The sequence below is a fragment of the Miscanthus floridulus genome, chromosome 19 (assembly GCF_019320115.1).
Source record: "Miscanthus floridulus cultivar M001 chromosome 19, ASM1932011v1, whole genome shotgun sequence".
NCBI classification, from domain to species: Eukaryota; Viridiplantae; Streptophyta; class Magnoliopsida; order Poales; family Poaceae; genus Miscanthus; species Miscanthus floridulus.
In genome coordinates, this window is record NC_089598.1 from 33,149,608 (window position 1) to 33,169,857 (window position 20,250).

At 42.4% G+C, this 20,250-nt stretch overlaps 1 protein-coding gene across 1 annotated transcript; it reads left to right on the forward strand.

The window, feature by feature from the left end:
• Positions 1–4,426: 4,426 nt before the first annotated feature.
• On the forward strand, positions 4,427–18,481 carry LOC136527106 (protein CELLULOSE SYNTHASE INTERACTIVE 1-like). The gene is made up of 8 exons (XM_066519727.1): positions 4,427–4,673; positions 5,134–5,269; positions 6,650–6,717; positions 7,953–11,001; positions 12,578–15,116; positions 17,190–17,644; positions 17,844–17,960; positions 18,063–18,481. The coding sequence occupies exons 2-8, from the start codon at positions 5,204–5,206 to the stop codon at positions 18,198–18,200; spliced, it is 6,432 nt and encodes a 2,143-aa protein (XP_066375824.1). The 5' UTR covers positions 4,427–4,673; positions 5,134–5,203; the 3' UTR covers positions 18,201–18,481.
• Positions 18,482–20,250: the final 1,769 nt, after the last annotated feature.

A 20,250-nucleotide genomic window follows, 5' to 3' on the forward strand; every position in this document is an offset into this window, starting at 1 on the left:
CACACTCTCTCAATTGCGATCGTCAGACCACGCCTATGCCGCTCCAAGGAGCCTCATCCGCTCAGTCACCACTAGAGTCACGCCCACAAGGGCGCTGTGCCGCCCTATCACGTCGTTGCGCTGTGCTAGCCCATGTCTTAATGGTTGGCACACCGCCGTCCTACATTGCTTAGCCGTGCCCCGATGACACTAGGCGTGCGTGCTATTGTGGCCACTGTGCCCACACATGGCTTCACCATACAACCACACCCCATGACACCGATAACATAATAAATTATTTTTCCGTTGCAACGCACGGGTATTTTTGCTAGTCATAACAATTTATCAACACAAACTTCTAGCTAAACTTTTATATGATAAGTTTTTACAAATAACATAGCGTATACACATAATTTTTTGCAACATCTTTCAAAATATTTCTATACAACTTATCCAGCTAATTTTTTTACATACTCCCTCCATACTAAAAAAAAAGTCGATTTGGATAGCGACACGGTCTACAAAGCATAAGTTTGACTACTTATTTTTATAAAGATATTAATCAAAAAGTGATATATGTAAATTTTTGTGAAAGTATTTTTCAAGACAAATCTATATATATGGTTTTCACATTTTCAAACTCAACAACTTAAAAGTTATTCATGATTTATATTCTCAATGTTTGACCCAAGCCTTGTCCAAAACGATTTTATTTTTTAGTATGGAGTGAGTAATTTGTTTTGGATAAACTTCTCAACCTAAGGGGTAGTATAAAAAAAGGAAAGAAGAAAAATGAAAGGAGAAAAAAAGAGTGAGAAAACAAGATGGATCTGTTAGATTGGATACCATGGTCGTGGAATGGCTATAGAAAAGTCAGGTTCAAAAGGTCATGTAAAAAGGTTGTCTATAAAATTCTGTTAAAAATATATTGTAAGATTATGATTAAAACTTTTAGTGACAAGTAATGTCCACCAAAACATTATGCCCAAAAGTTGTTAGTATAACTTTATAATTTTCTAGAAATAGAAAAATGGTGGAAACAACTTTTTGCAAAAAAGAAAAAAAGGAAAGTTGTGGAGTTGTATGACCCTTTTGCTGGTTTCTAGTCCAGCAAGTATTATTCGCTAATTTAGGTTTGGAGAGAAAATAATACTCCTGGTAGCTTTGCACGATTGTGCTGAACCTCAGCTGTCCCTCTGCGCCTCTGGTGCCCCTGGTTGCATCGCCGTGACGCGGTCATCACTCAGGCACGCGCCGTCATCACCTCATCAATGGCAAAAGCTCCCTCGGACAGCGCTGTGCAGGGCTGGAGTCTGGAGGATGGAGGAAGCACGCGGCGGAAGATTCTATTCGGCGTCCCCCCGCGCCAGCGACGACTGTACGCGCACGTTCCACGAGGGCGGTGGCCCTACCTTCCAGTGGCCACCAGCCAGCCACCAGGGCCGGGAGCAAGGGACATGTGCTGCCCAGCAAAAGAGAGCGCGGCGCGAGCACCGCACGGCAGCGCGTGTGCCACTGGATCGCCGGGCCAGCGATGAATGATTGACCGGTGGTGGCGCCGTGGCGGTATGCCTGCACTTGCACCAATAATCCGCCACGGACAAAAGCCGAACAGTTCGGACACGTTTCAGATTACACCCCAATAATAATCCCAGAGTCGAGCAATGGGATAGTATGATGGATGATGCTTCCAAGGTACAGGTACGGAAACGGAACGGCGAATTTCACCTCGGCGGGCGGGCGTGGCTGGCACTCCATTGTCCATTAATAACGGATTGGTTGGTTAACAATGCTGCCATGCGTGGACACGATGCCCGACGGCGATGCCAGCCTTGAGGTCGGTTCGGTGCAACATCTTTGTCGTTCCAACCGGCGGGACCGCGGGAGGGGATTGGGTTGTTGAGCTGAGACGGCCGGCGAGTCGAATTTGCGGGGGATCAAAGATAGCATCGCGGCACCCTGTTTGCTGTCGCCGTTGGGTGGCGCGGCGGCCGTTCAGTTTCGGTGGCCGTCACGCGAATAATAGGCAGCCCGATGTCTGGGACCGGTCCGGCGGGAGACGAGCCCGCGCGGCGCGTCCATTGTAGGAGGGCACAGGTACGGACACTGGACACACGGTGAGTCGGTGACCGTTTGCTAGCTAGTAGTAGGTCAGCTGGAGAAGGGAGTTAAAAAAGAGTAGCTTAGCCTAGCTAAGGACGTCATGGACCGTCGGTGCCACGTGATGTTTCCGTGCGTGGTGAAAGATCGAAGAACGGAACAAGACCAGTAGACCACCGTGCCTCTGTGATCCATCTGTAGGTGCTGTTTCTGGGCTACGATCGGTCATCTGTGGATGTTCAGGTAAATTAGTTTAAATGTACGCTAAATTGATCTTGATTTGAGCTGACTTGAGCGAGGGAGGGAGCCAACTGGTGGCAAGTGCGCCGTCTCAATCAACCCAGCCGCCGTCCAGTTGGGACTCACGTACGGCGTACACGAGCAGCACACACGCACTAAATACAGAGCAGTTAATCACTCCTCCTCCTCGAATGGGTTAGTTTAGCGCGGGGTCGCCATGTCCCCGGCGTGGCCGTAATGCGGTTGCGCCGTCCCATTCATTCACCCAAAGAACTGAAAGAAGGCCGTCGCCACCGGCCGCTGCGCCGTCCACATCACACCATCCGGAGAAAGAAAAACGAACCCCGCGGGCAAACTAAAAGCTAGCTTCACCGTGAATCAATCCGTCCTCTCTGGCTGCAGATTTTCTGGCTCCAAATCATGCGTGCATTCCCGTGGTAGGAGAGAAAAAAAGAAGAAGAAAGCTAAGTAGCCAGGACAAGATTAGAATTAGCACCCAATACTATCTAATTGCATGCATATATAACAGAAGGGCTATGATCAGGCTATCAGCTGTGTGTGTTAGTTCAGATGTTACTGTTCACTCTCTTGGAGCCAGCCTTTTGGGAGGGTTATACTAACAACCTGACAAAGCTTAATCAACTTGGAGTCTAATAATCAAAATCAATAATGGAGTAATCCTCATGCACATGGCCACGCCGAGCTGGGGTGCAGTGCAGTGCAGAGCCCAGCAGGGGCTGCACTGTCTTTTCGCTCGGTGGCATGGTCCAGCGCTCTAACCTTCTGCTACTGATTAGGCAATTTCCCGGCATAAAAGAAAGGAAAAAAAAGGGAAGGATCTACTAGCTTGCTTTTCAGCTTCGGACTGTCAAGTGATGTTCCACGAATCATGAACGTCCCATGTTTCATGTTCTCTACGATAATTCCATCATGGATTGTATTGTTTGCTGCCAGCCTACTATCACTGAATGCCAATATCAGCATGCACAAAACACTGCTTGAATCCGAGATTTTCATATTACCGTGGTCCTATGCAATTTCTACGCTTCAAAAGGGCCACGAAGATGGTGGTGACAATTGACATGTAGCACTACCTACTGTACCACCTATTGTACCGTGACAACACATATACGGTCTATTCGCTAGTTGGTTTCTGGGCTGGTTTGGGCTGGCTGGTGCTGGTTTGTTGTGAGAGAAAAATACTGTTGGCTGGCTGATTTGGGCTGGCTGAAACCAACAAGCGAACAAGCTGATAATACGTGACTTATCAATAGCTTATAGAGTTAACGACTATGGTTCTCAATTTAGATCACAGACATTTTACGTGTGCCATCACACAAATATTTTTTCCATAAAAGAAAAGGAGAATGTGATGTGCCCAACTGTTGGTGCTGGATCCTCTCATGGGTCACTGATTTTATAGCTATTTGGGACTTGACAGATGCCTCTCCCACCTGTTGATTTTTTTTTTGTCTTGGGGCATGTTTAGTTCCCTTTCATTTTGCAAAATTTTTCAAGATTTTTCGTTACATCGAATATTTGGACGCATGCATGAAGCATTAAATATAAATAAAAAATAAAACTAATTACACAGTTTAGACAAAATTCACGAGACGAATCTTTTAAGCTTAATTAAACTATGATTAGACACTAATTATCAAATAACAACAAAAATGCTACAATACCATTTCGCCAAAAATTTCGCCAACTAAAACACTACCTCGTAGAAGACGACCCCAAAAAAAAACCCCTCCCGCTCCGGCGGCCAGCCAGCCCATGCAGACTGGCACACATCAACAACCACCATCCTCATCATCCACCGTATCGTGCTCCCTAATTAACAAATCCATTCCCTGCTTAATCTAATCACGAAAGCTCAACAACAGAAAAAAAAAGGCCACAACCTTGCATAAAAACCCTACGCTTCCTCGATATTCAGTCTCCCATCCTTTACCGATGGACACATTCCCGTGAAGAGCTTTGTTAGGGAATACTACACTTTTTGAGGAACCCCATCGTAAAAGTGGCACTCCATGGCTGGCAGCAAGCCAACTTGCTCCCGCACTGCCACTGTCGGCAGTCGTTGGGAAGAGAAGAGCTCGCCTGCTATATAAACGCCGATTCCTTTTAAGGGCGCGGAAATTATCGAAATTTTAAGGTCTCTTGTTCGGGGGCTTCTCATTCCCATCGAAAATAAGCGGAAGCGCGTGCAGCTTCTCATCCGTTCCGGGAAGCAGATCTAAACCGGGCCAAATCGCCTGGGAAAAAACCGGAGAGTAACAGTCTGTGTATGGGCGCCGCTCTCCCCGCTGGATCTGCGGCCACTCCCCGACGCCGCGGCGATTCCATGAGAGGTCTCTCACTCGATCTCCTTACTGGTTTCAGTTGCCCGTATTTATCTCGAGTTTTCTGGGTGTTTTTTTTTGTCGGTGGAGGGGTTTGGGTCGCGCGTCGCGACGTGGCGGGCAGCAGTAACTCCGTCAGTGCAGCTCAGTGCAGCTGGTCTGGGTGCTGGATTCGGTGAGCGGCGGCGGCTCGTGATCCAGCTGCGCGGGTAGGGGAGGTCGCTGGGTAATCGCCGCTAAATGCAGCTATTCGTGGGAACTGGTTTGATGGTTTTGCGATTCGGGAGTGTGTGATTCGATTGATCGTAGCGGTAGCTGTAGCATATGCGTATGTCTAGATCTGGGTTGATTGCTCATGCCCGAAACGAATTTGTGGTTATTCGGTGCGTGGCTGTTGATTGGATCGTTCGTGTCTCATCGTGGATCTGACCTGACGCCAATTGTTTGTTTGCTCTCGAGTGGGTTTCAGGTTGAGAAAACTCGGCACTGACGAAGTGGATACGCTGCTCTGCTCTGCTCGGCGAGTTTAACATCTGAGTATGGCGGCGGCATTGGAGTGGCGGTTCAATGGAACCAATGGTGGCACCCATGGCAGCGCAGATCTGGTTAGTCTCATCTTGGACTCTGTGGCTCTGAGCTTCTCATTTGGCAGCCTCTCGCTTTCTTACGTTCCTCAGCTGCAATTCTGTTTTTCCTGCCGCTTGAGAGACATTGATTCGTCTGCATGGTGTTTCGTTCATTTTGGATGTAGCTGTGAATAGTGTTGCAGTAGGATATTCTTTGAAAGCGAGATCAGTGTTCTCTATTCAGTCCACTGGAGAAAAGTCCTCCCAGTGTGTGAAATTATAAGAAGTGGAGTTTTCATGGAGCTGTATTTTTTATAAAGTCCATTTAGCTAAGGTTGACTACCGGAGTAGTTTCCAATATCTGTCTGGAGATACTAGGAAACTGTTTTGTCATTTGTATCATCCTTGTTTTCGATAAGAAAACAGGAACATGATTCGATTCATCTGTTGTGTATATACATATGTTAAATGATGGTAAAAATGGGCTGAACAGATGTTAGAGCTTTCTTCACATGACACAAATGCTAAAAACTGAACAGTTAAATCATGTGTTTGTAGTATGTTTCCTTTTGGCATCTATGACCATGGGGCAACAATCGGAAACTAACTTTGATGCAATGTAGCTTCTTCTATGAAATGGAAGCACATGAAAAATGCTTACTGACTGCTCACTTCGTAATTGCATCTGTGCGTCATCTTGATCTGTTGAATATGAGATTGGATATTTATTTTGGTTTGTGTGTTTGGTTGATAACACAATGTTTTTGGCTCTGTCCGTTTTGCTGAAATTTGGCTTATGTTGATTTGTTGTGAGAGGAAAACACTGTTCGTTCACTGAAAAGTAATGCTGAAGTAGTGCTATCGTTGTGTCGTTTCAGCAGCTTGATATTATGATCCAGGAGAATCCTGGGGTAAAAGCAAGCAATAACATAAATCAGAAACAGACATCCAATTAACCAGGGGGAAAAACTGGAAACCATAAAAGAAGTTCCAACTTTTAGTTTTTCTGTAGTGTGGCAAGTTTTTTTTTTTTTTTGGTTATAAGACATGAATAGCAGTTTAATATGCACCTAGGTCACATGTTTTTGAGGAGGCAAACTTTTGAGCTGCTCTTCATCACACTTAGAAGATGCTCATTCTTTTGTATCTTGTTTACCATTAACCATTCAAAAAAATGTGTGGGATTAATCTGACGACACATCCTTTAAGCTCAGCATTAACCTATTTCATAAAGCATTGGTTCCATTATTTGAATACCTTTAAGATTGCACTCTCATTTGACCATTGAAGTGTTATCATTTCCTTGAACTTGGAATCTATTGTCCAATGCTTTGTGCGATGAATATGAACTCATTAAAGAAGTTATATGATTCACACCTTGGACTTTTGATAATAAAATGCTTCTTCTGTCATCAACAGGAAAGGCATGTGGACAAAGTTCAAGACTTAGAGCCACCGACTCCTATGTCAGTCATGAAAATGGGCAAGTAAGTTTTGCTGTGCTTCTTGGTAGTTAAGAGAGACATGAGACTCTAACGTGTCAGTTTCACATGTCATGAGCCTCTATAATTTTCTCTTTAATCGTATCATTCGTATTAGTCACAGTTAACCTTCAAGAGTGATCCAGAAATTTTTTGTTTACTGTTGGCCAACAAATGGAAAACAAAATAACAAACCCTAAATACTTATGTTTCCTTTCTGTCCACTTGAGGGATACATAACTGGCTTTGAAAACAATTTTGTTTTGGAAAGAAACGTCTCCTGCTTACATCACTTGCTCCAACTCATCATCAAAATGTGCTGCTTGGAGTAGAAACTTAACTTCTATAGCCTTATTTTTTCTTCTATGGTTTAGCAAAAGATATACTCCCTCCTCCCAAATTATATGTCGTTTTGGCTTTTCTAGGTACTTAGCTTTTGCTATGCATCTACATATACACTGTGTCTAGATACATAATAAACAACTATGTATCTAGAAAAGTCAACGTCCTATAATTTGGAAGGGAGTAAAAAAACACTGGCATCAGAATATTCTGTGGTGGGAATCCTGCTAGTATAATTTTCATGTCACAGATTAATAATTTTATGCATGTTTATTTTTTGGACCAAAGCTTGTAAAGATTAGTTGCCCAATTCAAAAATGAAAAGAGAATGGTGGGATTATATGCCTATAGGGTCTAGCAATAGATGTTACAGGATACTAATGGCCAACTAAGAACACTATCGGGAAACATTAGAGTCTCTTCTCGTTTGTTTAGATCAAAGGCTCAGGCTCTTCTCTTTTTAGTGGGAACAATTGATGATTTTTTTTTTTAAAAAAGAGAGAACTAAAATTTATGGTACAGTTGCTCTAGGTTCAATACAAGTTTACCTCTGCTAACCAGTAACCACAACTAAATTATTAATATTCACATAAAGTAAATATATTATATGCATAATTACCTACATAGGAATTGCTATTATGTGCATAATTGTCGGCTTGTAATGGACATGAGGTTGTATTGTATGAATATTTATATCATTCAACCCTTTATGAGTTTGTTTCCAAAATACGTTTCAAGTAATAGACCTCAATCGTGTATCTTTTAGTGTCACTTTTTTTTTCCTTTTGAAAGTTCTCGAGAGCTAAAATTACGCTGATGCAAATATGCAACACATTTGAGCTGTTGGTAACTGTAGAACACTAGAATTGTGAATCTTATAATTCTGTATGTATTTGCAGGAACCGAGTTAATGTGGAGGATGAGGAGACACTTTCAAGCATTGCTCAGTGTATTGAGCAGCTACGACAGAGTTCTTCATCCTCACAGGAGAAAGAGAGCTCTTTGAAGCAGTTATTAGATCTTGTTCAAACTCGTGATACTGCATTCGGAGCTGTTGGGTCGCATTCACAGGCTGTTCCAATACTTGTATCTCTCCTTAGGTCTGGACCATCTGGAGTTAAGATGCTGGCTGCCACTGTTCTCGGGTCTCTTTGCAAGGAAGAGGAGTTAAGGGTGAAAGTCTTACTTGGTGGTTGCATCCCTCCATTGCTTGCCCTTCTCAGATCAAAGTCAGCTGAAAGCCAAACCGCAGCTGCCAAAACCATCTATGCAGTTTCACAAGGTGGGATAAGGGATCATGTTGGATCAAAGATTTTCTCTACAGAAAATGTTGTTCCTGTACTGTGGGAGCAACTTAAAATTAGTCTCAAGAGTGAGAGTTTGGTGGATGGCCTTTTAACTGGAGCACTGAAGAATTTATCAAAGAATACAGAGGGGTTTTGGTCAGCAACTGTGCAATGTGGTGGAGTTGATATACTTATAAAGCTGGTTAGTTCTGGACAAACAAATACCCTTGCAAATGCTTGCTATCTTCTTGGGTCTTTGATGATGGAAGACTCTTCTGTTTGTTCTAAAGTTTTATCTGGAGAAACAACAAAGCAGCTCTTAAAGTTACTTGGTCCTGGCAATGAAACTTCTATTAGAGCTGAGGCTGCTGGGGCTCTCAAGTTCCTTTCTGCACAGAGTAAAGAGGCTAGACGTCAGATAGCTAATTCTAATGGTATTCCTGCTCTTATAAATGCTACTATTGCTCCATCAAAGGAGTTCATGCAAGGTGAATCTGCTCAAGCATTGCAAGAGAATGCAATGTGTGCATTAGCAAATATATCTGGTGGTTTGTCCTATGTAATCTCAAGCCTTGGTGAGAGTCTCGAGTCATGTTCTTCACCTGCACAGATTGCAGATACTCTTGGTGCATTGGCCTCAGCCTTGATGATATATGACACAAATGCAGAGTCTACCAGTGCTTCTGATCCTGTTGACATTGAGAAGACACTGTTGAAGCAGTTTAAGCCTAAGGTTCCCTTCCTTGTGCAAGAGCGCATAATTGAAGCTTTGGCTAGCTTGTATGGTAACCCGGTTCTCTGCAAGACACTAGCAGATTCTGATGCAAAACGCTTGCTTGTTGGTTTAATAACCATGGCAGCTACTGAGGTGCAAGATGACCTCACGAAATCACTTTTTGCTCTCTGCAAGAAGGATTGTGACCTATGGCAAGCTCTGCAAGGCCGTGAAGGTGTCCAGCTATTGATTTCTTTACTTGGTCTTTCCTCAGAACAGCAGCAGGAATGTGCTGTTGCTCTGCTTGCACTTCTTTCAAAGGAGAATGATGAGAGCAAATGGGCTATCACTGCTGCTGGTGGCATACCTCCACTTGTTCAAATTTTGGAAACTGGATCTCCCAAAGCTAAAGAAGATTCAGCAACCATCCTTGGCAATTTATGCAATCACAGTGAAGACATAAGAGCATGTGTTGAAAGTGCTGATGCTGTTCCTGCTTTACTATGGCTTCTGAAAAATGGAAGTGATAATGGCAAGGAGATAGCTTCTAAAACACTGAATCATCTCATCCACAAATCAGATACAGGAACTATTAGTCAGTTATCTGCTCTCTTAACAAGTGAACAGCCTGAGTCAAAAGTTTATGTTCTGGATGCTTTGAAAAGCTTGCTTTCTGTTGCACCACTTAATGATATTCTACATGAGGGAAGTGCAGCAAATGATGCGGTTGAGACAATGATTAAAATTCTAAGCTCACCCAAGGAAGAGACTCAGGCTACATCAGCAACTGCTCTCGCTGGTCTATTTCATTGCCGCAAGGACCTGCGAGAAACTCATATTGCAGTGAAGACACTTTGGTCGATAATGAAGCTGCTTGATATGCAGTCTAACAAAATACTGATGGGCGCCTCATGTTGCCTTGCTGCCGTTTTTCTTTCAATTAAGCAAAATAAGGAGGTTGCTGCAATTGGCCGGGATGCCTTAACCCCACTTGTTTCACTTGCAAATTCTTCAGTTATTGAAGTGGCAGAACAAGCGACTAGAGCTTTGGCAAATCTTTTCCTTGATCAGGAATTATCCCTCCAGGTGTCTTTTGAAGAAATTCTCTTCCGTGTAACACGTGTGCTAAGAGAGGGAACTATTGATGGAAGAACTCATGCAGCCGCAGCAATAGCTCGTCTTTTACAGTGCCGAACTATTAATCAGCCACTTTCAGATACTATTAACCGCTCTGGGTCTGTCCTTGCTCTAGCTGGGCTCTTGGAAGCTGCCAATGGTGAAGCTGCTGCAACATCAGAAGTTCTTGATGCACTGGTGCTGTTATCGCGATCAAAGGCGTCAAGTGGGCATACCAAGGCTCCCTGGGAAGTTCTTGCAGAAAACCCCCACACGATACTTCCCCTTGTTTCATGTATTGCTGATGCTGCAGCCTCCTTACAAGATAAAGCCATAGAAGTTGTGTCTAGGCTCTGTTCTGACCAACATGATGTTGTCGGTGGTCTGGTTTCTGAAACTCCAGGTTGCATATCATCTATCACACGGCGCATCATTGGCTCCAACATGCTTAAAGTTAAAGTTGGTGGATGTGCTCTTCTCGTCTGTGCTGCAAAAGAGCATTGTCAGAAGCAAATAGAGGTTCTGAATGATGCAAGTCTGTATATTCAACTAATTCATTCTTTAATTGGTATGATCCATATGGCAAACACGCCGGCTGAAAATGTCAGCAGTGAAAGCATATCAGATATTAGAATTTCCAGACACTCCAAAGAAAACAACAGTGATGGTGCAACTGTGTGCCGTACTGCTGTAATCTCAGGCAACATGATTCCACTATGGCTACTTGCTGTCTTTTCTCGTCATGACAGCAAAACAAGAGCAGAACTCCTAGAAGCGGGAGCAGTTGAAATGCTCACCGAGAAGATTTCACAAAATGCATTCCAATATGTGGTATGTGAAAGCTCTACTTATTTCCATTACCTTTTTCTTTTATCATCATTTGATGAATGCTAGTTGGTAGGTGAATGCTAGTGTCTCCTATGCTTCAGTAATTTTACAGTACGAAAACAAACTACATATAGATAATAGAGTTTACATAGCATCCTAGAACAGTCTTTCTGCTTTACATTGCAACTTATTTGGTCACATTAGTATAATGCTTTGATGCCCTAGTTTTCCAAGTGATATTGTGGAGGAAACTTTTGTTTCAGAAACTCATTGCTTCTTATCTAGAATAATAAAGTTACCAGAACCGAAATAAGTGGTAAAGTTAAAGTACTTATTGATAGGTTGGAGTACTGCATTTGACCAAATTGGCTGTAAGCATTTCATCTATTGTACATAGAAAAAATAATCTAGTTAATCCTTGCTGTTCTTGGAGCCCTGTATTAAATTTGGATACTTAACCATGAAATATGGGACTGCACTAACTAATTCTACATAATTTGAGGGGGTTATTGTTGGTTGAGGTCATAAAGATTGGTATTGTCTGTGCATAATCATTGCTAAAGAGCTACTCTCTCTCATTCAAAGTTTAGGTTGTTTAGAACATCCACACAGTCTTCAAAATGACATTTTGATTTGCAACTTTGATAAAAAATATACTCCCAACTCCCAGAAATAGATGACGTTCTGACATGCAACTTTTGCCTGTAACTAGTACAATATACATTGTGAAAGCATTTTCTATGATGAATTGAGTAATGTCAATCATGTTTTTATCAATCTTTGCATTTTTCTTATATTGATGGCTCAAATTAAAGAAGTTTGACTGACTAGAATCCTATAAACAACCTAACATTTGGAATTGGAGGGTCTGTTCCTTGTTACATTGATAGATACCATGCTTGTCAATCTTATTTACTAGAGTACTGTTTTGAGACTCATGACATATAAATATATTTAGTACCGCAATAACATCCATATATCCTATTGAAGTTCTGTTTGGGGTTTATTATTCATACTGTAAGGCAGTACATCTTCTTTGTACAAACACTTCAAAATCAGACATGACCAAAAGTAAATTTGGATTTCTTTTTACATTCCTTTTGTCTAAAAGGTTGGATACGATGTCCTAGTGTGGCACTTTTTTTTTAAAAAAAAAGTGCTGGTCACTTATTTGGCATTTGTACTTAGGCCATTAGGCATCTGTTTTTTAGTTACAGGTTTACATTGGAATTGCCTAAAATCTTTATATTCCATCTAGAGGTCGCTAATAGATAATATAAGATGATGGTGTTTGTTGGGTCGGGTTGTGTGTTGATGTGAGCGTGGTGTGTGTGTTGTAATTTGTTTTCTCCTTCTTAATGCAATGATACGCAGCTCTCCTGCGTATTCTACAAAAAAATCTTTATCATACATATGGAATATAAAGCCTGAAAGTACCTGTCGGAACTCATTCTTGCTTGTGTCAAAATTTTTTGGGCTTACCTGCTATTTATCCTCTTGCTGCATGTATCTTGTTAAGTTTTTTTCAAATTGCCGCAGGCCTGTTGCTGACCTTAACGTATGTTCATGCTCTTGTCAGGGTGAAGAAGATAGCACCTCATGGGTCTGTTCCTTGCTTCTTGCTTTGCTATTCCAAGAAAGAGAGATAATTCGATCAAACTCAGCATTGCATTCCATTCCTGTGCTCTCAAACTTGTTAAGGTCAGATGAGCCAGCATACAGGTACTTTGCTGCACAAGCTTTGTCAAGTCTGATCTGCAATGGTAGCAGAGGAACTCTTCTGGCTGTTGCTAATTCTGGGGCAGCCATTGGACTTATATCTTTGCTTGGATGTGCTGATGTTGATATAGCTGATCTTTTGGAATTATCAGAGGAATTCATGTTGGTGCCTAACCCTGATCAAATTGCATTAGAGAGGCTATTCAGAGTTGATGATATCAGGGTTGGTGCAACTTCTAGAAAATCTATTCCTCTTCTTGTTGATCTACTTAAACCCATTCCTGAGAGACCTGGTGCTCCTTTCTTGGCCTTGGGTCTTCTGACCCAGTTAGCTGTTGATTGCCCCCCAAACATGCAGCTAATGGCTGAAGCTGGAATCCTAGAAGCACTTACCAAATACTTATCTCTTAGTCCACAAGATGCAACAGAAGAAGCTACAACTGAATTGCTGGGCATTCTTTTCAGTAGTCCAGAAATAAGGCACCATGAATCAGCACTTGGTGTTGTTAACCAACTTGTGGCAGTCCTTCGTCTAGGAGGAAGGAATTCACGTTACAGTGCTGCAAAGGCATTAGAGAGTTTGTTTTTTGCTGACCATGTGAGGAACAGTGAGTCAGCTAGGCAGGCTATTCAACCGTTTGTGGAGATTCTGAGTACTGGCATGGAGAGGGAGCAGCATGCAGCTATATCAGCCCTTGTTAGGCTTCTTTCTGACAATCCTTCAAGAGCACTTGCGGTTGCGGATGTTGAGATGAATGCTGTAGATGTTATGTGCCGGATTCTTTCTTCTGACTGTTCAGTGGAGTTGAAAGGAGATGCTGCAGAACTATGCTGTGTTCTATTTACCAATACAAGGATCCGTTCCACAATGGCGGCAGCTCGTTGTGTGGAACCCCTGGTTGGTTTACTGGTTAGTGAAGCTAACCCTGCCCAGCTTTCTGTGGTTCGTGCATTGGATAGGCTTCTAGATGACGAGCAACTGGCAGAATTAGTGGCAGCACATGGAGCTGTCATTCCTCTTGTCGGGCTTTTGTATGGCAAAAACTACATGCTTCATGAGGCAGTTGCTAGAGCTTTGGTGAAACTTGGAAAGGACAGACCAGCTTGCAAATTGGAAATGGTCAAGGCTGGTGTAATTGAGAGCATTCTTGATATTCTCCATGACGCTCCAGATTTTCTTTGCATTGCATTGTCAGAAATGCTTCGGATTTTGACAAACAATGCTACCATAGCAAAAGGTCCATCTGCAGCCAAAGTAGTACAACCTCTTTTCTCTTTGCTTTCTAAGGCGGACATGGGTCCTGAAGGGCAGTATAGCACATTGCAGGTTCTTGTGAATATTTTGGAGCATCCTGAATGCCGTGCTGATTATAACTTGACACCTCGCCAAACTATTGAGCCAGTGATAACCTTACTGAATTCATCTCCACCAGCTGTGCAGCAATTAGCTGCAGAACTCCTATCACATCTTCTTCTAGAAGACCACCTCCAAAAGGATACAACAACAGAGCAGGCGATTACTCCTCTTATTCAAGTTCTTTCTTCAGGTTTGCCAAATTTACAGCAGAGAGCTATAAAAGCTCTTGCTAACCTTGCAATAGCTTGGCCAAATACAATTGCAAAGGAGGGTGGTGTTTTTGAGTTGTCCAAAGTGCTGTTGCAATCTGACCCACCTTTGCCTCATGTTGTGTGGGAATCTGCAGCATCTGTATTGTCTAGCATTCTACAGTACAGTACAGAGTTTTTTCTTGAGGTACCTGTTGCAGTACTAGTGCAATTGCTCAGGTCAGGAACTGAAAGCACTGTTGTCGGTGCTTTGAATGCCCTTCTTGTATTGGAGAGTGATGACTCAACAAGTGCAGAAGCAATGGCTGAAAGTGGTGCTGTGGAAGCATTGCTTGATCTCTTGAGGAGTCATCAGTGTGAGGAAACTGCTGCCAGACTAATCGAGGCATTGCTGAACAATGTAAGAATAAGGGAGGCAAAGGCTGCTAAAAATGCTATTGCACCATTGTCCATGTACCTTCTGGATCCACAGACACAATCTCAACAGGGAAGATTGCTTGCTGCTCTTGCCCTTGGAGATCTTTTCCAAAATGAAGGTCTTGCTCGTTCTACTGATGCTGTTGCAGCATGCCGCGCTCTAGTCAATCTTCTTGAAGACCAACCAACTGAAGAGATGAAAGTGGTAGCAATTTGTGCCTTGCAGAATCTAGTCATGTACAGCCGAGCAAATAAGAGAGCAGTTGCAGAATCCGGTGGTGTCCAGGTCCTGCTGGATCTTATCAGTTCAAGCAATCCTGACACTTCTGTTCAGGCAGCAATGTTTGTCAAACTTCTATTCAATAATCACACTATCCAGGAGTATGCGACCAGTGAAACAGTCAGAGTTATAACTGGTAAACAATATCCCCTTCTTGTTCTTGTTGGTCCCTCACTGCCCTGCACACGTAAGCACTAAGCTTACCAGTACACACACTCATTCACTATGGCTAGAGGTAGAAGAAGGGGTGAGCACAGCCACACATAGCACAAGCACCAGCGTTGGCCAGAGCTCTGCTCTTTTGGTTTGTGGCAACTGAATTGCCTGTTTTCATTGCATAGAGGTAGAGTATATACAACTCATGTACCAACTATAAGGTACACATAAGCATGGCTGAGTACAGCCCCAACTACTCCTAGTACTAGCAGTATAATTCCTACCTCAGCCCACTACCAAGACATGGCTGATGTATTAGCTACCAACTAATGTACCAGTGGTGGCCTATTGCCCTACTGTTACAACTAGGACAACAGAGAATGACCTATTGCCAAATTTGCTGTGCAGCAAACAAAGAGTGAGAGGTCAGCAGCAGTACAGTTCTGTCATGTTCATTTTGCATAGCAAATTCATTGTTATCAATGCCTGTTATGCTAAAGAAGGGCGGGCCTGGTGCGAGCGGTAGAGTCTTACCGCCTGTGACTGGAAGGTCCCGGGTTCGAGTCGCGGTCTCCTTGCATTGCACAGGCGAGGGTAAGGCTTGCCACTAGAACCATTCCCCAGACCCCGCACAGAGTGGGAGCTCTCTGCACTGGGTACGCCCAATGCCTGTTATGCTAAAGATGTCAATATCCTTTAGTATGAGATTTAAGGAATTTCTAAGTAATGTCTAGCAAATGCATGTACATGTACATGACCCTTATCAAGGACATGTACAACAATGTTGTGACTAGTGTTCGAACAAACGATGGTAACACATATTACTTCCCGATTAAAATTGGACTTCATCAAGGGTCAGTCTTAAGCCCGTATCTCTTTGCCTTGGTAATGGATGAGGTTACCAGGAACATACAAGGGGATATCCCTTAGTGTATGTTGTTCGCTGATGATGTAGTGTTAGTGGACGAAAGCCAGACGGGAGTAAATAGGAAACTAGAGTTATGGCGACAGACCCTTGAGTCTAAATGTTTTAGATTGATCAGAACTAAAACTGAATACATGAGATATGACTTTGGCGGAGCAGCATAGGAGGAGGGGGATGTGAGTTTGGAAGGTCAAGTAGTGCCTAAGAATGATACCTTTCGGTATCTGGGATCGATGCTACAGAAGGATGGAGATATTGATGCGGACGTTAGCCATAGAATCAAAGCAGGGTGGATCAAGTGGCGACAAGCTTCTGGCATTCTCTGTGACAAGAGGGTACCACAAAAGCTAAAAGGCAAGTTTTGTAGAACGTCGATTAGACTGGCATGTTGTATGGAGAAGAATGTTGGCCTATAAAGATTCGACATGTTCAATAACTAAGTGTTGCAGAAATGCGTATGTTGCGATGGATTTGTGGTCACACAAGAATGGACCGAGTTCGGAATGATGATATACATGATCGCCTAGAGGTAGCACTAATTGAAGAAAAGCTTGTCCAACATTAGTTGAGTTGGTTTGGTCATGTACAAAGGAGACCTCCAGAGGCACCAGTGCATTGTGGAGTCCTAAGCCAAGCTAATAATATGAGAGGTAGAGGAGGACCGAAATTGACATGGGGGGAGGCAATAAAAAGAAATTTGAAAGCTTGGGATATACTTAGAGATCTACGTTTGAATAGGACTGCTTGAAAAACAGCTATTGAAGTGCCTGAACCGTGACTTGGGGCTCTTGGTGGGTTTCAACTCTAGCCTACCCCAACTTGCTTGGGACTGAAAGGCTATGTTGTTGTTGTCTAGCAAATACATGAATCATGTCACATTTGTGAAGTTCATGCTTACTTTGCGAGTTCTAATCAAACATTCTTTTTTGTACAATATGTAAAAAGAGGCCGTCTTTTCTTTTTTTAGATAAAGGAAAATAATCAAGCGTTTGCATTCATGCATGAATGTATATAGCCCAAGAGGCCATCTTTTATTAGTTTGGTTATCTCTCCTAGCCAGCTGGAATATATATATGTTTACAATCATACCCAGCTTTTATATATCTAATGCTTACATTTTTCGTGCAGCTTCTATTGAAAAGGATATATGGGCTTCTGGAAGTGCTAATGAAGAGTATCTCAAAGCACTTAATGCTTTGCTTAGTAACTTCCCTCGTCTGAGAGTCACTGAACCTGCCACATTGTGTATTCCTCATCTTGTAACATCCCTTAAAACTGGTTCTGAGGCAACTCAAGAAGCAGCACTAGATTCACTATATCTTCTCAGGCAAGCTTGGTCAGCTTGCCCAGCTGAAGTATTTAAAGCACAATCAGTCGCTGCATCAGAAGCTATCCCTCTACTTCAGTACTTGATACAGTCTGGCCCACCACGGTTTCAAGAAAAGGCTGAACTGCTTCTTCAGTGCTTGCCTGGGACTCTTACTGTTACGATAAAACGTGGCAATAATCTAAGGCAATCAGTTGGAAATCCTAGTGCCTTCTGCAAGCTTACTCTTGGAAATAACCCGGCAAGGCTGACAAAGGTACACAAAAATCATTGTGCTTCTGATTCTAGGGATATTGGTCCTTCTCTATTCAGTATCCTTGTCCTTGCTCTGACACTATCTTGCTACAGCTTACATTAGCTTTTATTGGCATGTTTCTTTCACTATTGGTTTTGAACATTCTTAATTTTATTGCATGGAGCATTGTTGACCTAAACTTACATGGCTTAATTCATAGATTGTCTCGACTGGTGCAACACCTGAATGGGATGAAGCCTTTGCATGGGCATTTGACAGTCCTCCCAAGGGCCAGAAGCTTCATATCTCCTGCAAAAACAACAGCAAATTTGGAAAGGTGCGATAATAGGATAGATGTAGCACATCAATCACTTTACATTCCTTTTCGACTTCACATCACTGTGATTGAGTCCTTATTATCTCAAACTTGTGGTTGCAGAAATCATTTGGTAAAGTGACGATCCAGATCGACAGGGTTGTCATGCTGGGGTCGGTCGCGGGAGAGTACACCCTGCTACCCGAGAGCAAAAGCGGCCCCAATAGGAACCTGGAAATCGAGTTCCAGTGGTCCAAATAACTGTATACCTACATAATTTAGGTGTTCTCTGTAAGTTAAAGATCTATAAGAGGTTGAGTGGTTTCTTGTTTTGGACTCTGCTAAACGTTATACCCTGTTTGTGCATCATTGTAAATAGCAGGCAGAGAAAGTTGTTTGCTGCCTCCTGTGAGATATACAGATGAGTTCTCAGATGTTTTGTACTGATTGTAACATGCTTCATTCGTTTATTTTTTTGTACCCTGGAATTTTGTCTTTGTAAAGGGGTGTAAACAGAATAAGTATATGCTGTTATTAGGTTCTCTCATACGGAATGGACTTTGCGGTCTATAACCAGTGCATGTTTATTTGCCATGTTTGTTATTTTGAGGATGTGTGAGAATGCTGATTGAAGATTACTGAATGTTTAATTCATCTTATACTATTGTAGTTGATTAGGATTATGTATGTTATCGGCATTGGATGCTCGTTCTTTTCAGTGGCAAGATTCAAGTACACAACCTGACTTGACAACTGGCTCAATATTTGGACTCCTTGGATGTTCAATTTCAAGCCCTACCCTGGCCCCGTTCGCTTCACTGGAAAAATAAGCTGAAACAATGTTCCGATTGATTTGTTGTGAGAGAAAAATACTGTTTCGACTAAAAAAACAAGCTGAAAAGTACGGATTATAAGACAAGCGAATATGGTTCCGTCCCTCGCTGAGCAGGGCTGTAATGAATCCTCCCTTTTGGCCACTAGTCCAATTCGGCGGAGTTCAAAAAATACTACTTTGACGTGTATACTCCCCCCGTCTTAAATTATAGATTGCTCTTAAATTATATATTGCTTTGACGTAGCTCTTGCAATGCATTAGATATAGGCTATGTCTATATTTAAAAACAAAACGATTTATAATGTGGAACGGAGTGTGTACTATCTTTTAGAACTACATACCTTGGCCCTCAGAAACTCATGTGAAATGTTACCAAGAACTACATGGCCTCCCTATAATTGTGGTGCGTATGAAATGCAAACAAATATTGATTTCAGAATTTATCTGTCGGTAGATTGGAGTAATCATAAACACTACTATTTAACTTGCCCTTTGTAGCCACATGTTGCTCGAAAGACTAATATCAATCTGTTTCCGAGTTCCAAGATGACAGTAAGAGAACCGCGCGTAGTGCGGTTGGCAGAAGCCGGTGGTTGGCTTGCTGCCCACCAGCATTCAAACCATGGGTTCGGGTTTTTCCCCAGTAGTGCCCATGCTATGTCCCGTGTAGTGCCATCCCATTATTTGAATTTATGTATATAAACTTCAATCCACGTGTTACGGTGGATTGGACAAAATATGTGGATTAAGAACCAAAGGGCTAAGGTAAGTAGAAATTTTAACATATGCACATCCAAATAAGGCTTTATAGGTTCAATCTGGGCCAGCATGGGAAGCCATATGTGCTAGGTGTAAGAAGTTGGTTGGGCCAAGACGGCCATTGGTCTTGTTTGCCTCGGAGGCTGATAAGTTCAGCCCAATGGAGATCTTTGTGCCTCTCAAAATGATTTTTTCTTTACTTTTTTTCTCCAAAACATAGTACACACTTAGATTTTAAGATGCAGTTATATAGTCACTTAGATCTTGAGACTGACATCATAGGTGTCTCGCTATTAAGGGATATAAATAATTATTAGCAGAAAATATAAGCACCCACGTTGAATTGGAAATGTGAACATGGGTGGGGAGGTTGAATCATAAGAAATCTAACGAACTTGTAAAATAAAAAAAATTACTTTATAGTCTAAAATCTTGGCCTAAGGCTTGTTTGGCCAAACTTTTAGCACCCAACTAAACAGGGGTTAGATTTTTCTTGGACAAGACTAACATTTGGCTTGGCATGGCCAACAACGAAACATGCCTTAGGCCCCTTTGGAATGTAGAAACTTTTTATGTTTTCTATATTATCCTAATAAAAATGAACCAATTCCTGATTTTTTTTCACTACATTAACGATCTAAGATACCAAGGGAGTCCACTCCCATGACCAACCACCTTGATAGAAATTGGGAGAAAAGATGAGGGTAAAGAATCAAA